We start from the raw sequence: 14384 nt of genomic DNA, 5'->3' as shown, positions 1-14384 counted from the left end.
GAAACCACCAACGTAGGTTGGAACAACAAACCGCTGTATGAAGTAGTACCGACTATCTATGGGAAAGGCTACCAGCTGGTACAAATCCCTGGGCTTGAAGATGTATGTCCCAGGGCTAGTTTGGTATCCATCCAGACACTCAGCTCCCACAGATGCGCATACAGCACTCCAGGCTGTTATGTGGGTAACACTATTGTATGAAAGAATAATGGATACAATATAATCATTCATTGCACTAAGTAAAAGCATAACATTAATTCTGTACAAAGTGGAATAAACCTAAGAACGGTGATTCTATGAGAGGAATTTGAATAGCCGCGATGTTTCTCAGAACATCGGGGCAGCAGTAATTTTACAGAAATCTCATCTGATTTTTCCTCGAGGTGCGAGGAACACCTGGCTGAACATAGAGCTAAAAGTAACACTAGACACATCCTTGTGAGCAGCATGGCACCTGATGGCTACTCAATTCTTAATTACCTTATTGAATCACCCCAGCTCAGAAATGCATCTAGCCAAAAATAATAGCTAGGAGAAAAAGTACCTGAGAAAACCCTATAGAACAGAATGAAGGAGCACCCTGCAGGACCTTCAGAACCAGCTTCTTGTCCCAGAGAGCCACTGCCCTTCAATACACTTTCATCTCTAATACAATTGTTTGGAAGCAATAATCAACTAGTTCTGAAAAAACACTGAGGGCAGTGTGAGAGCCAGGCTATTTTCTAGGTTCCTTTGGACAAAAAAAGCAAACAAGATTCATGATTGAAAGCTATGTTCCTCTCAACAGGCCAGCTAGGATTTTCAAATGCTATAATAAATATGCGAAAAAGTGGGCTGCTGTGCTCAAGCAAGGTATGAATAACTGGGTCAGCAAGGCCTGTCCTCCTAAGAATCATGACTTCAAGAGCCTTGCCGGTAAACCCAGTTCTGTCAGGCAATGTGTCACGATTCCCCGGTAAGAGACTATGCCGACTCTATGTATCCTAAGGTAAAAGTGTTAACCATACTTTTGGGCTACCATTCTAATGCGCCAGAAACACCACAAGTATTGTTACCATGGGTTTTGACAATGCAAGGATAGCCAATTTTAATTCACCTCTTCTCTGTTACTGTTACATAAATCATCACATTATAATATAGTAAAATATAATAACAATACTATATAAAGTGGTGCACACATAAGGGTGCATATAAAGTGGCAGGGGAGACTTCACCAGTGACCTGGGTAGTAAAGATGGACTTCTTCCTGAATTGTTCTTATGTTCTACTACCAGCTATGACAGTTGTTCACTCCAGGTGATGGCCGAAAAAAAAACAACCCAAAGCAGACAAGTTCCAGCTGTATTTGCAGCGAGATCAGCAATTCCATTGTCTTTTTCCATATCAGTCCAGGCCAAATGGAATCCTAATCCTCAACCTGTCTCCATCAGTGAGCTTTTTGTTGCCATGAGTCATTGATCTTATATCTCGGGATGGAGAGGAATAGGTATCCTCCCTCTAGTTCAACCACTTGTTGCAAAATCTACTTCCTGTCTCCTGGGTCACCTGAAACTCCCCTCCTCCACTCTACTGTTACAAATTGTGAACAGAGGAATGAGCAGTTATCACTCCAAAGGGATAGCATTAAGCAGGAAAACACCCAGCGGCAGAACTCTACATTTCCCAGCTCAATAGCAAAGTAGGGTCTCAGGAATGTAGCTATAACCTCCCGGGCCATCTACTGTATGCACCTTTCAGAAGGGATTAGCAAACTGAAATGGCCATAGAGCCGCTGATGCTTGCAATGATACATGCCCCCAAGACTTGTTGCTGTAGCAATCAAGCATGGGATTTAGTTGAAAGGCCAACAAATCTGTTTTCAGACGGTCCCAGATATTTTTGAGATACCACTCACATGGGTCCAGGTGTTGATGGCTCAGGAAATCTGCCTACTTGTTGTAAAACACGGAATGCAGGGCACTCAGATGGTTGTGGCAAAAACACGCTGCCCACTGCAGAACACAAGATGCTTTCCTCGTGGCCTTGGGGTTGGAAAGCTCAACCTTATGGATCAGATAAGCCATCCTGATGTTTGCATCCTGATGGCCCCACCCATGAGGAGCCATATCCTCAAGAACAGGACCAGATAAATGGCCCCAAGTTCCAGGACATTGATCAGTAGGAGAGACTGCTCCCCACCCGCTTGGTAATTGCCACACTGGAGCTGCAAAATGTATCCCCAGTGTTAAATAGGAGTGCCCACTTCCTGAAGGCAACAACCCTGTGAGATAGTTGAAACGGACTCTCAGGTGCCCAGGAGACCTGTTCCACATTTTAAGACAATGGGGCAAGAGGGGGTGTACAAAACTGTAAATAAGTCCATAAAATCAACGCAGTGTAATTACTGGTGATCCACCCACATTGGGATAAGAGGATAAGCATGCTTGATGTAGAGGGTGATCTTAATCAGCTACCAAAATAATTCCTTCTTGAATAGTACAGTTGGAAAGAATTTATTGAGGATCTTCAGGTCCAGCAGGGCCAGAAGGAACAATTCTTCTTTGGGCTCTGGAAATGTTTTTCATATACCCGATGCCTCTGGTGACCTAGGACAAGGCAGATGACTGTCCTCCAGTAGCCCTGTTAATGGTTGTGGAATGAGGTCCTGCACAACAGGTCTTTGGAAACCAGGGAGAGGAGCTTGGGGAAGCTCTGAAAACAGGAATTGAGGGGAGATAACTCTACCATATCCATGCCCCTGGATCCTAGATGGTCCTCAGAAAAGCCTTACCTCTGCTACAGGTCTTCATCTTCCCATATCTGGAAGTTGAGAAGCTAAATCTGTACAAAACTCACCCTGTAAAGGGGGGATGACCCCCACTTGCCATCCACTAGGACTTCTGCTCCAAAGTGCAACTGGAAAGTACAACATTTCTCCATTTTAATGTATATAATGAGTCGATTTCTGCAACCTCTGAGAGCTAGTGCAAAATGTAAAGTTCTTTTGCAAATTGAAAATGGCCGTGCACCCTTCTGCACAGCAAAGAAGCACCTAAAGATGAGCCTCTTCTCACTTTTTAATCTAATTTCAGTAATTTCACTCTGCAGTGTTTTTGCGCTGCTATGATCAACCAGGTGCATCAGTGTGCCGACTCTGCTTTACAGAAAATACACTTGCTCGAAATCCAGGAGCATTTGCGTCAATGTGGGTGCACAGCATCATCAAAAACTTTTGCGCTGCCAAATTGTAAATATGGCCCAGTGTTATGACTATCACTTTTACCTTATTCTATCATTTGAGTTATCCTATCTGTTTAACTTCTGGTGAGCCTTAAAAACAAATCTGTGGTCAGTGCTCTAGATTTTTACTAAACTGGTTTAGTAAACCTGACTAAAACTATAGAGGACTTAACCTGTATAACAACCTTAGCAGTGAATTTATGCAGTCAATAGAGGACCAATTTATGTACACCATCATTATTAGATGAGTTATGTATTTTGAAGCTAAATAAATTCGATTGTATATATTCTAACATTCTGAAATAAATTGTTTTTGTCACATGAATAATTCCAATGAGTTGCCAGCTTGGGATGTGACATGCTAGGCCAACCTCCGCTGGAAACCCAATGTTTGACGTTCAGGAGTTATTGTTTTATCAGTCACAAATTTGTGTAACTGTTCAGTTAGTGTGTTAGTCCCCCACAGTCCACAATTTAGGGCACTGTCAGACAGGCTGTTTTTAGAACGCTATAATTCTCTGCTTTACATTAAATTGACTTGGGAATGCTGTTCCTATGTCACGCTATACCAATTCCTCTATCAAAAATGCTGCATGCGGATCTTTTTCTGTAGTATTGCTACAGTATGACATGGCAACAGGGCTCCCTGTCCACTTAAATGCTAGGCTAACTCAGCGTACCCTCACTATATAATGCTGCGGTCTTCATGTCTCAATATCCTGACTTTCTAAGACGCCACCTGACAGTGCTCTCAGGCTTGCTTCTTTAATGAATTAACCCTGTCAGAAAAGTCCTTAGGCCATATAGAGTCTCTAACATAATGCGGGGGTCATTATTAATAAAAGATAGTTAAAGTGGAGTCATCCTTTCTGAACTGAATCTAGAGCCACATGTTTACCTTGACGATATCATTTTCATTTTATTTATTTTTTTCATGTCATTCTTTTCAGTCACGTTTTCTTTCCATTTGCACATTGTCTATGTATTGTTTGTTTTTGTTTTTCAATTCCTTCCTTATCCTCCACCTCCTCCTCCCCTCCCTACCCTGTGTTGATCCTTGTGGAATCATGGGTGCTTTCATTGACCGCATCTCTCTGTTTGTTTTGTATAGGGCTGATAGTTCAGGATTATACCCTGGTCAGTTCTATGTCCTTTAAGTCCCACTTTCTACTGAATGACTCAAAGCGTGCAGAGTTGATGAAAATACCTATGATTCCTTCTTCCTCGCCAGCTTTCCTAAAGAAATCTGAGAAAGGTAACTGAAAAATAGCTTTTCCCCTTTTTAAACCCCTTATATCTACGTTATATATAATTTTTTTTTTCAGTTTTAAAACCATTAAAATACATCCCTGTCTAGCACATGCTGTCCCCGCTCTCCTATTTTGCTTTGCACGCTACGTGGATTTGTAATGAATGCCAAATAATTTTGGGTGTGTTGCTTTTCCTTTCTCATTTCTGTGTGTGTTTTGAATGGCTTAAAGGGCTTAAAATAATTATACCCAATTTCATAATTCTGCTCTTACTTGGCCTTATTTTTATTTAAATAATTCACTAACACCAGCCTTTTAATGATGACGTAAAATAGTAATTCAGGTAATTAAAGAGTATCCTTGTTACCTAATTCCATTAACAATAATGTAACTATGGCCATTGGATTGTAATGGAATGTAACCAAAAATGTAGTAATCACAGCTATAACCCCAGGATGCTTCCCATGTGAGCTCAGTACAGCAAGTAGTGGCATTATAGTATGTATGTATTTTGTTATATTCTGCAGCTGGGAAACAAGAATTGAGTTGGAAGCTGCTGTTACATAGATTTGCAAAAAAATAGATTTGTTCCCCTTTTTCCTTTTCCAACAAGCAGAATATCTCCCTCTCTGGCCCCCACTGTTTAAGTCAGACGGACAAACTTTGATTGTCCAGACATTACTGCCGCAGTGAAGGCTGTCAATAATGGGTGATGTCACTGAGGAATCATTGTGTGAAATGGTCTATCTAGAGGTTTTTTAATCCCTGGTATATGTACCCAAGGGGATTCTTTAGACATACTTTATACATCTTAAAGGGGTATGTTACATATTAAATATAAATGTCAGCTTGCCTTACTGATTAAATATAAATCATTTGCAAAAATCAGACGAGACATTTTTAAACCTTAATAATCATAGGAAAATATGTTTTCCTCATATCTTTTTATACCTGTAAAAGATAAAAACTACAGAGTACTTGTAACCTAAGAATTTATAGACAACAACAGTCAAACTCTGAGTAGCTCTATTTATAAAGGGTGCTTGGCAAGACTCTCAGACATTAGGGGATATATGATAAACATTTTCAGACACTAGAGGGCACTCTTTAAGCTACTATAAACATTGGCTGGTACTTGGTAGCTTGCTGCACAGCCTACTAGGTAAGAAAAAGGGGTTACCTCTGATCTATGAAGACTCACATTTTTTTTTTTTTCATTTTTAGAAATCCAACAATGAATGGAGAATTTAAATTTTGGAGGTGTGGAGCTTGGGAACTAGTACAGAGCAGGGCATTCTCCTAAATAACTTACCCACAAAAAAAAGTTTGTTAAAACTCCACTTTAACAAATTGCCATTTTCAATTCTGTATTATGACTTGAGGTTATTCATTCATTTAAATTTAATGTGAAAATATCCCTTCACATGAATAGGACGTCTGCAGTTGGAAGTGTCATGCATTATAACGTTACAAGATGTAGAGTAGTTTTAGAAGTACATTTAATCATCAATTAGATTACAGGAAAATGTAACTTCCTCCTTTTTCTGTTATTCCACAATGACATCTGTATGGCCCTTTATGGCTTCCATATATGCAGTCCGGATGCCTACGTGGAGTGCTAGATTCTAGCGCTATTTTATACATCTTACCATTGACGAATCTGCAGTGTTCTCTGTCTCGATGTTTGAAACTGCAAAGTTGTAGCTCTGAACATACCCCGAGTACTGCTAGTATATTTCTCCGCTCAGTGCAAGTGCTTGCACATGTTCACTCCCCGCTAGACAAGAGGACATGGAGCTCCTGGCATCTTCTTTCTATGGAAAATAATAATTGAATGTTAATTTTCCTAAGCATGGTAGCCGAGGTTCAAAATCCAGAAGAGTTGTCTTTTTCAGTACTGCTAGTCATATATGTTCAGGAAATGTCCTGCCGATAAGCTGTTATCTTTCTATTACACCCATACACATGTAAAGCAAGCCTGTGCTCAGTTGTCTGCTGAGTTTAGCTTTTCTTGTCTATATGCCCTGAGCCAAGGTACATAATAGTGGTTTAAAATACACTTAAAATGTAACATATACAGGGAAAACATGCTTCAGTTGCATACCTCATGTTACTATGACAAGTTTCTGATCACAATTATTTTCAGCCCTCTGCTTGCGCTCACTGCACCTGGCTTCGACGCTGAATCGTTATTTGTAAGCAGTGTCAATGTTTGTTATGTTGCTTGAACGCTGAATATATTTCCTCTGAAATTTGCTTTACAAATGAACATGGAAAAGCCATGAGCATTTTATAGAAGAAATATAGTTTTGCTGTTTTGGGTGCTGGGATTTCTTCACAAGGCGAGTGGTGAATTTTCCGTAATATGGGTAAGAAGGTGATGGTATCGCTGTCATAAAGTTTTCACCAGAACATTACTGATTTTGGGGACTCACTGGGTTTTGTGTGTGGCGTGCTGGTGGACAAAACTCAATATAGTTATATGTTGCCTGGTGGGAAGTTTATTATACACTTTGTAAATACATAAAAAGATTTAGCACCTTTTTAGTTACTGGGCCCTCTATAATATGTCCCATTTCATATTACATTATAACTCTTCTATTAATCATAATACCTACAATTACTCCATTTAATCTTTCACTATATTACTCCACATAACCTCTGCTTGTAACTCCTATTACTCCACATAAGCTCCCCTATAACTCCTCCTACTGCTCCACGTAGCCTCTCCCTGTAACTCCTCCTATTACTCCACGGAGCTTCTCCTTGTACCTCCTCTAGTCTCTCCATGTAGCTCCTATTACTCCACGTATAGCCTCTCCCTGTAACTCCTCCTATTACTTCACGTATAGCCTCTCTCTGTGACTCCTTCTATTACTCCACGTAGCTTCTCCCTGTACCTCCTCTAGCCTCTCCCTGTAGCTCCTATTACTCCACGTATAGCCTCTCCCTGTAACTCCTCCTATTACTCCATGTAGCCTCTCCATGTAACTCTTCCCATATCACTCCACGTATAGCCTCTCCCTGTAACTCCTCCTATTACTCCATGTAGCCTCTCTCTGTGACTCCTTCTATTACTCCACGTAGCTTCTCCCTGTACCTTCTCTAGCCTCTCCCTGTAGCTCCTATTACTCCACGTATAGCCTCTCCCTGTAACTCCTCCTATTACTCCATGTAGCCTCTCCATGTAACTCCTCCCATATCACTCCACGTATAGCCTCTCCCTGTAACTCCTCCTATTACTCCATGTAGCCTCTCCATGTAACTCCTCCTATTACTCCACGTAGGCTCTCTCCTCTCTGCACCTCCTCCTATTACTCCACGTAGCCTCTCCCTGTAACTCCTCCTATTACACCAAGTAGCCTCTCCCTGTAACTCCTCCTATTACTCCACATAGTCTCTCTCTGTACCTCCTATTACTCCACGTAACCTAACCCTGTACCTCCTCTAGCCCTCCATGTAACTCCTCCTATTTCTCCACATAGCCTCTCCCTGTAACTTCTCCTATTACTCCATGTAGCCTCTCCCCGTAACTTCTCCTATTACTCCACGTAGCCTCACCCTGTAACTCCTCCTATTACTCCACGTAGCCTAACCCTGTAACTCCTCCTATTACTCCACGTAGCCTCACCCTGTAACTTCTGCTATTACGCCACGTAGCCTCACCCTGTAACTCCTGCTATTACTCCACGCAGCCTCCTCCTATTACTTCACATAACTTCTTCCTTCTAATTTTTACTACCTATTTCAGAGCTCCATGTAACTCCTCCTTGATACTCCATGTAAACTTGCCTAACAATACACCTACTGTCCCATACTGCTAAAAGGGGTATTATACTTTATTTTTAGTACATGCCCTCCTGTAGGTGTTAGTTGAGACATGGCTTTTATCGTTTTTGTTCTTTTAAACCATGTATTTCTATCAGTTATTTATTTCATTTTCCACTGAATATGACACAGCTGTGCTTTCTACATTGTATACAGTCAGTGATGTAGCAATGTCTCATGGCACCCAAAGACATCACCAGCACCTTACCCCTATTAATAAAAGGTTTAAAACTGCTAAAACCTCCCTTCAGCCACCTTCCTCTTAAATTTCCTTTGATATTGTATAAGGAAGGGGCTTTGTATTGATAGACAGGGATTGGTTACATTAACATTTATACCAAACAAGCACTGCCAAACAGGTAAAAATTATCAATACATTTATTTCACTACATAATCAAGTTTCACCATGGTATGCAAAATGTATCACTTTTATTTTATTTTATTTTTCAACTGTGAAAATTGATATAGGCCTATATATATATATATATATATATATATATCTATCACACTAATTAATTTTCACACACAGCCTTAGCACTCTCCCCTGTAACCCCCCACCCCCACATTCACTTTAATTATCAGCCCCACCATCTCCATCATAACCATAAAATCACCCCTCATCACACCCCTACCCTGTTATCCTTCACCCTCTTCACAACCCCCTGACCCTTGTTGTTCATCACCCTCCTTCAATAGCTCACATCTTAGCCCACATCCCTGTCATTCATCACTCCCCTTCATTACTCCCACATTCCCATTACTCCAGTCTGCTGCTCTTACTTTACGCTATAAAAGAGGTGGAGTCTGTCCCTGCATGAACTACATGATGATGTAACTCTTGGAGAGCGTAGTGATTAGGTCACTACAATTCCAGGCTATCAGTGACACATGCTCAGATGCAGACAGAGACCCCTCTAGATGATGCTATTGCTATGTAAGGGAGGTGATAGGGACAGCTCTGCCCACGTCCCTGCATACAGTTATATCTAGAAAACAGCTCTGTGTCATATCCAGTAGCAGCGAAAAACAACTTCCTAAGGGTATAAATACATGGCTGAAAAGAACCGAAGGAAATCAGTAAGGTGAAGTATTGTATTTCTCTCTTTAGCACTAAAGCATTTGCCAGTGTAAATTCACTATTCAAATAAACTGGCTACAGGAGGGATCTCACGGGCAGTGCTTATACATTTTATTCATATTTTAGTATGAATGGGAAGCAATGTTTGCTGAAGGAATAAGTAGTTCCTCTGGTATTCCCAAGATGTTTATCTGACAAGCAATTTGGTGTAATCCCGCTTTAAGAGGAACATTGTTTAATCCTGTTTTCACAGATTACCTGGGAAATGAACATATTAAATACAAGTCTGATTTCATCAATACTATATTACACAAATATTTCATTAAAGTGTTAATTCTTTAAAACCGTTTCACATAAAATGTTGTCAAAATCACGTCTTATGTTTTTTCAGTTGAGTCTGTCTTGCTCTATGAATAATCTTTCAATTGAAGGAAACTATTTCTAAAAAAAACAAACCAAAAAGAACCCCTGCAGTAAGATAACATTTGCCCATTCAAAATACAGCAAACATTTGGTAGGTTGGTGGCTCCCTGGATGAGAAGAGAAATGTTCTGATGGAATTTCTAACAGGCAGTTCCCCATTCGCCTTATGCAGTTCCTATAACGCTAGCCATAATTTGGCCGCAGGTACAGGAAGGAAGTACAAATTAATGTATCTGGATGCAAATAAGTAGGACTTTTTGCATTCAGGTTCTAATACGGTTTGACAGGTAACCCTTTAACAAGGATTAACTATCTCTTTTTATACCTGTGGTAGACAGAAATAGGACACATGTAAGCAGTTGAAAAGTTGTCCTACTTGCTTTATTTTAAACTAGAAGGGTCACTTTGCCATTTAGGGTGGGTTACCCTGGCCACCCCACAAAAGGGAGATTTAATTCTAGGAAAGCACATTCGGTGTTCAGTGCTGACCTTGAGTGTACTGTTAGCAGTGAGTAAGATTCTGAATGAAAAGGCAAACTTACGGCCCTTACAATACCACTTCAATGCCCTTTAATGAAAACCGAGACGCCCTTAGACAAAACCAAAACATACACCTTAGATGGAGAAGCTGCCTCCCAAATATGCTTTTATTTCCACCCCTGATGAACACAAATTAATAATATACATTAGAATAGGTTCTCTTAAATGCTTATACCATAAAATCCACACCCCACCTCCTTTTAGATCCCAAAATAATGTAAAACAAAACACAGGTTACATACCCGCACATGTCTACCCATGCACATGCCCGTGGTACGTGTAAACTGAAGGAGAATGAGCGTAGTCTCTGGAATCATCGCCCTATAGTACCTGACCGTGGTTTAAATGAGTGGTAAAATCCAAATACAAATATTGTACATATTTATCATATCCACTAAACCACTGGTTATCCTGAAGACAACGTTCATCCAAAAGGGGCACGAGAAGGGCTCTTTTTATATATAAACATTGTCTCTTAACAGCCTGTGAGAATCTGCTTTCGCCCTTAAATTCCCATTAAAAAGTAATAATGCTGTGAAGTCGCCTATAAAACCATTGCATAGTATAAATACAAATATTGCCCGTTATGTAAAACCTTTATTGTCCTTGTAATATAAATGTGCGCTGATTATCCAGGTCCTTACTATCCAATATTGTCCTAATCAAATGTGCCATCTGCAGTTTTATGTACTGTAATCCACACACATTTTTGAATCCATTATGTAAAGCTTTCACATTCGTTAAGCCTGTGCTAACAAGCATTTATAAGACCCTAGACATAGCTTGGACCTCTGTCAGAATTTAAAGAGTACCGGTCACCTATATGGAATGGAGGAAGACTTTTTTTGCATATTTAGCTTATCATGTCACTAGGCACTAGTAACATCCCTGGGACATGGAACACAAAGTGCCTCACACCTCAGTGATGTCACTTTTTCCTGGTGAGTTGATTAACTGAATTATCATTAATATTGCTTCTATGTGCAAAATGGTTGCCTCCATTGTGGTTAGGGTACACTTTAAAACCCATTAAAAATATACAACATTTATTGATAATTTTTTTTTCTAGGCAATTAGTTTTATAATCTATATTGTTGCCCTTCCAGAACGCAGTGCGGCAGTCTGTACAAGTACTGATTAAAGTTGCCCCACAAGGAGGAGTTGTCGAGCTGAAAATTGTGTCCTTACTGTGTCTTTGCTACTTTTTTTCTAACACTAGATCCATTCCTTACTCCAATCCCTTCTGCTTTACCTCCCTTTATAAAGTAATGTTTCCTCATATGGGTAATTTATACTTTATACACTCCCACCATGGCATCATATGTTCATGCTAATGTCATGTTTGTTGTGCTAAAGATGCACTTTTAATTCTAGCGTTTCTAAATAAATATGGGTCTGTTCAGGCAAATGTTAATATGCCTGTGTGTGGCTCATTGTGCATTGATTGGTGGTTGCAAGCCCAGGGATTATCGATCTTCATTGCATTACCTGCATCATTAAAATGGAAATGAATCAACATGGGGCGTCACCTTTTTGCTCAATAGTCTGTTTTTCTGCTTCCATACTTATGTTAACAGATGCACATATAATCTTTGAGTCAGTGATCTCTGGGCTTGCAGCAAGACTTATTCAGGCTCTGGGTTTATTCTGTGAGGGCAACAGACCACAGCATAAAACGTCTCCGTGAATGGGCTGTAGACCACCACTCCATACAACCATGTGGCTGGACAGTTTACACATTTTAATGAGTAGTTTTAGCACCTGCCCAAATAGCAGTCCACCAATCCCTGCTGTTCTGTTGTTTAACCCTTTCGTTGATTGGGGGACCCAAGCAGCAAAAGGGTTGTTGAGACACCCTAATCAGTGGTCTTAATGAGGTGTTCTCTGCTTATCCGAGGAGGTGGCAAACTCCTTTGCTGCGAGTCATGTCCAGCTGCCTTCCACCCCTCATGTCTCAACATGGAGACGCCACAAGGATCTTGGAGCTGCAACGACTGCAGGACGGGCAAGAAGCTACACTACAAGCAGATCGTGTGGGTTAAACTGGGGAATTACAGGCGAGTATTCAGTATGCAATGTCACTGTGTATAATGTCTGAACAATGTGTATCAGTAATAATATATTGTAGTCAAAAGCTGCTACATTGATCGTTTGCAAAATAAATTAAAAGAATGTATTTCTCAGGTGGTGGCCAGCTGAGATCTGCAATCCAAGGTCCGTTCCGTTCAATATTCAGGGACTGAAACACGACATAGGGGACTTTCCAGTTTTCTTCTTTGGCTCCCATGATTATTACTGGGTACATCAGGGTCGTGTGTTCCCCTATGTAGAAGGAGATAAGAGCTTTGCTGAGGGCCAGACCAGTATTAATAAAACTTTCAAGAAAGGTGAGTGCACAGTGGGACACTTCAGAATGCCTAATGTGTCTGCAACATGCATGGATTCTATTGTTATGAAGACTGGTCTCTATCTGCTGAGTGCACTGCCACATGTACATTCCCTGGATGGAGTAAAACAGAGACTTTATGAGAGAGAACACTAGAAAATAATCTATTCAAGTAGTTTGAATGTATATTTCTCCCCTCATTTAATGGATCATTTTCATCTTCTTTATCAGCACTGGAGGAGGCTGCCAAAAGATTCCATGAATTGAAGGCTCAGCGGGAGAGTAAAGAAGCTCTGGAGGTAGAGCGTAACTCTAGGAAACCTCCTCCTTACAAGCACATCAAGGTAGGGGAAGTATGGGAGTGCCCCATCAACCCTGTCGCTTCCTGCTCATTTTCTGCATGGTATCTGTTCAGTGCCAAAAAAGGATAACCATCTAAAACAAAATAAAAAAATGTATGGTTTTTGGTGGAGTATAGGTATACCTGTACTCTCACTTACTTTCACTTACTTTACTGTGTTCCCAAATTCATTTAATAGTCACGTGATGACTGCTCTGTAATCCTAACCACTCTCCAAACTCACCCTTTCATTTCATGCTCGCTTATCCTACCACATCCTAACCATCTTATCCATCACCTCCTCTTCCTACGACTGCCTTCTCCATTTGCTCCCAGATGGTCCTACTGTCTCTCACCACCCCTCTCTCTAGAATGTAAACTCTACTGGGTAGTGTCCTCTCTGCCTATTGTCCCATGCCTGTCTACTGACTGACTCCCTCGTATACCCTGTTATGTCTTTTGCACTCATCTGTGCTACTTATGTGTATTACCTCATCTATTTATTACCTGCTTCTGTATCTGGTGCTACGGAATCTGTGGCACCAAATAAATAAATACATAATAATAATAAACATACATGAAGACATTGCAAGTACTGAGGAAAGTCTGGCAGTGACCGGCAACTTATGGAAACATTATCTGCTTTATTTGAAAATCAGTTGACTATAGTGTCTACTATCATACAGGCTCTGTAACCTAGCAGAAAGAATAATGCATAAATAATTGAAAATGAAAATAAAAAAAAATAATACTGCCCCTACCTGTTCATTACTTATTTTAAAAAATAAAACGGTTACGTTAGTTGGGGCAGACATTTCTAAAGAGTAAAAAAGTGAATTCTCTGAAGTATTGAGCACTAATCATTTGGTATTGCCAGGCTTCTATACATGTCATGTTGGGTTTACCAGCTGTATGCTTTATAGTGCATTTTGTTTCAGTTTTTCCTTCTAAATAAGTATTTCTCATTCACAGAGCAATAAAGCTGTGGGAAAAGTCCAGATCCAGCTGGCCGATGTGTCTGAAATACCTCGTTGTAATTGTCGTCCCACTGATGATGCCCCCTGTGGCCTGGACTCCCAGTGCCTGAACCGCATGTTGCTGTATGAGTGTCACCCACAGGTGTGCCCTACCGGTGAACGCTGCCAAAACCAGAGCTTCACCAAACGGCTCTACCCAGAGACCGAAATCTTCCGAACAGACAGGAGAGGTTGGGGCCTCATTTGCAAAAAGGATATCCGCAAGGTATAGTGCAGCTTGGTATAACAACAAAGCCAGATCATTTTATTTTATTGCCATATTTTTTAGCAGCTGTGAACAAGG

General features: G+C 40.6%; 1 protein-coding gene across 5 annotated transcripts in view; it reads left to right on the top strand.

The window, feature by feature from the left end:
* Nucleotides 1-14384, top strand: part of NSD3 (nuclear receptor binding SET domain protein 3) — a 75771-nt gene that overhangs the window by 48955 nt on the left and 12432 nt on the right. For 2 of the 5 annotated variants that reach the window (XM_075207032.1, XM_075207036.1), the window contains exons 14-18: nucleotides 4331-4474; nucleotides 12236-12395; nucleotides 12523-12725; nucleotides 12956-13068; nucleotides 14037-14306. In XM_075207032.1, the coding sequence (XP_075063133.1) occupies nucleotides 4331-4474; nucleotides 12236-12395; nucleotides 12523-12725; nucleotides 12956-13068; nucleotides 14037-14306 (890 nt within the window). The remainder of the gene's footprint in view (nucleotides 1-4330; nucleotides 4475-12235; nucleotides 12396-12522; nucleotides 12726-12955; nucleotides 13069-14036; nucleotides 14307-14384) is intronic. The other 3 variants (XM_075207033.1, XM_075207035.1, XM_075207034.1) reach the window with 3 other exon arrangements.

Source organism: Mixophyes fleayi, chromosome 4 (genome assembly GCF_038048845.1).
Source record: "Mixophyes fleayi isolate aMixFle1 chromosome 4, aMixFle1.hap1, whole genome shotgun sequence".
Lineage (NCBI taxonomy): Eukaryota > Metazoa > Chordata > Amphibia > Anura > Limnodynastidae > Mixophyes > Mixophyes fleayi.
Note: the sequence above shows the minus strand (reverse complement) of the source record. Positions and strands in the feature narration are given on the sequence as shown.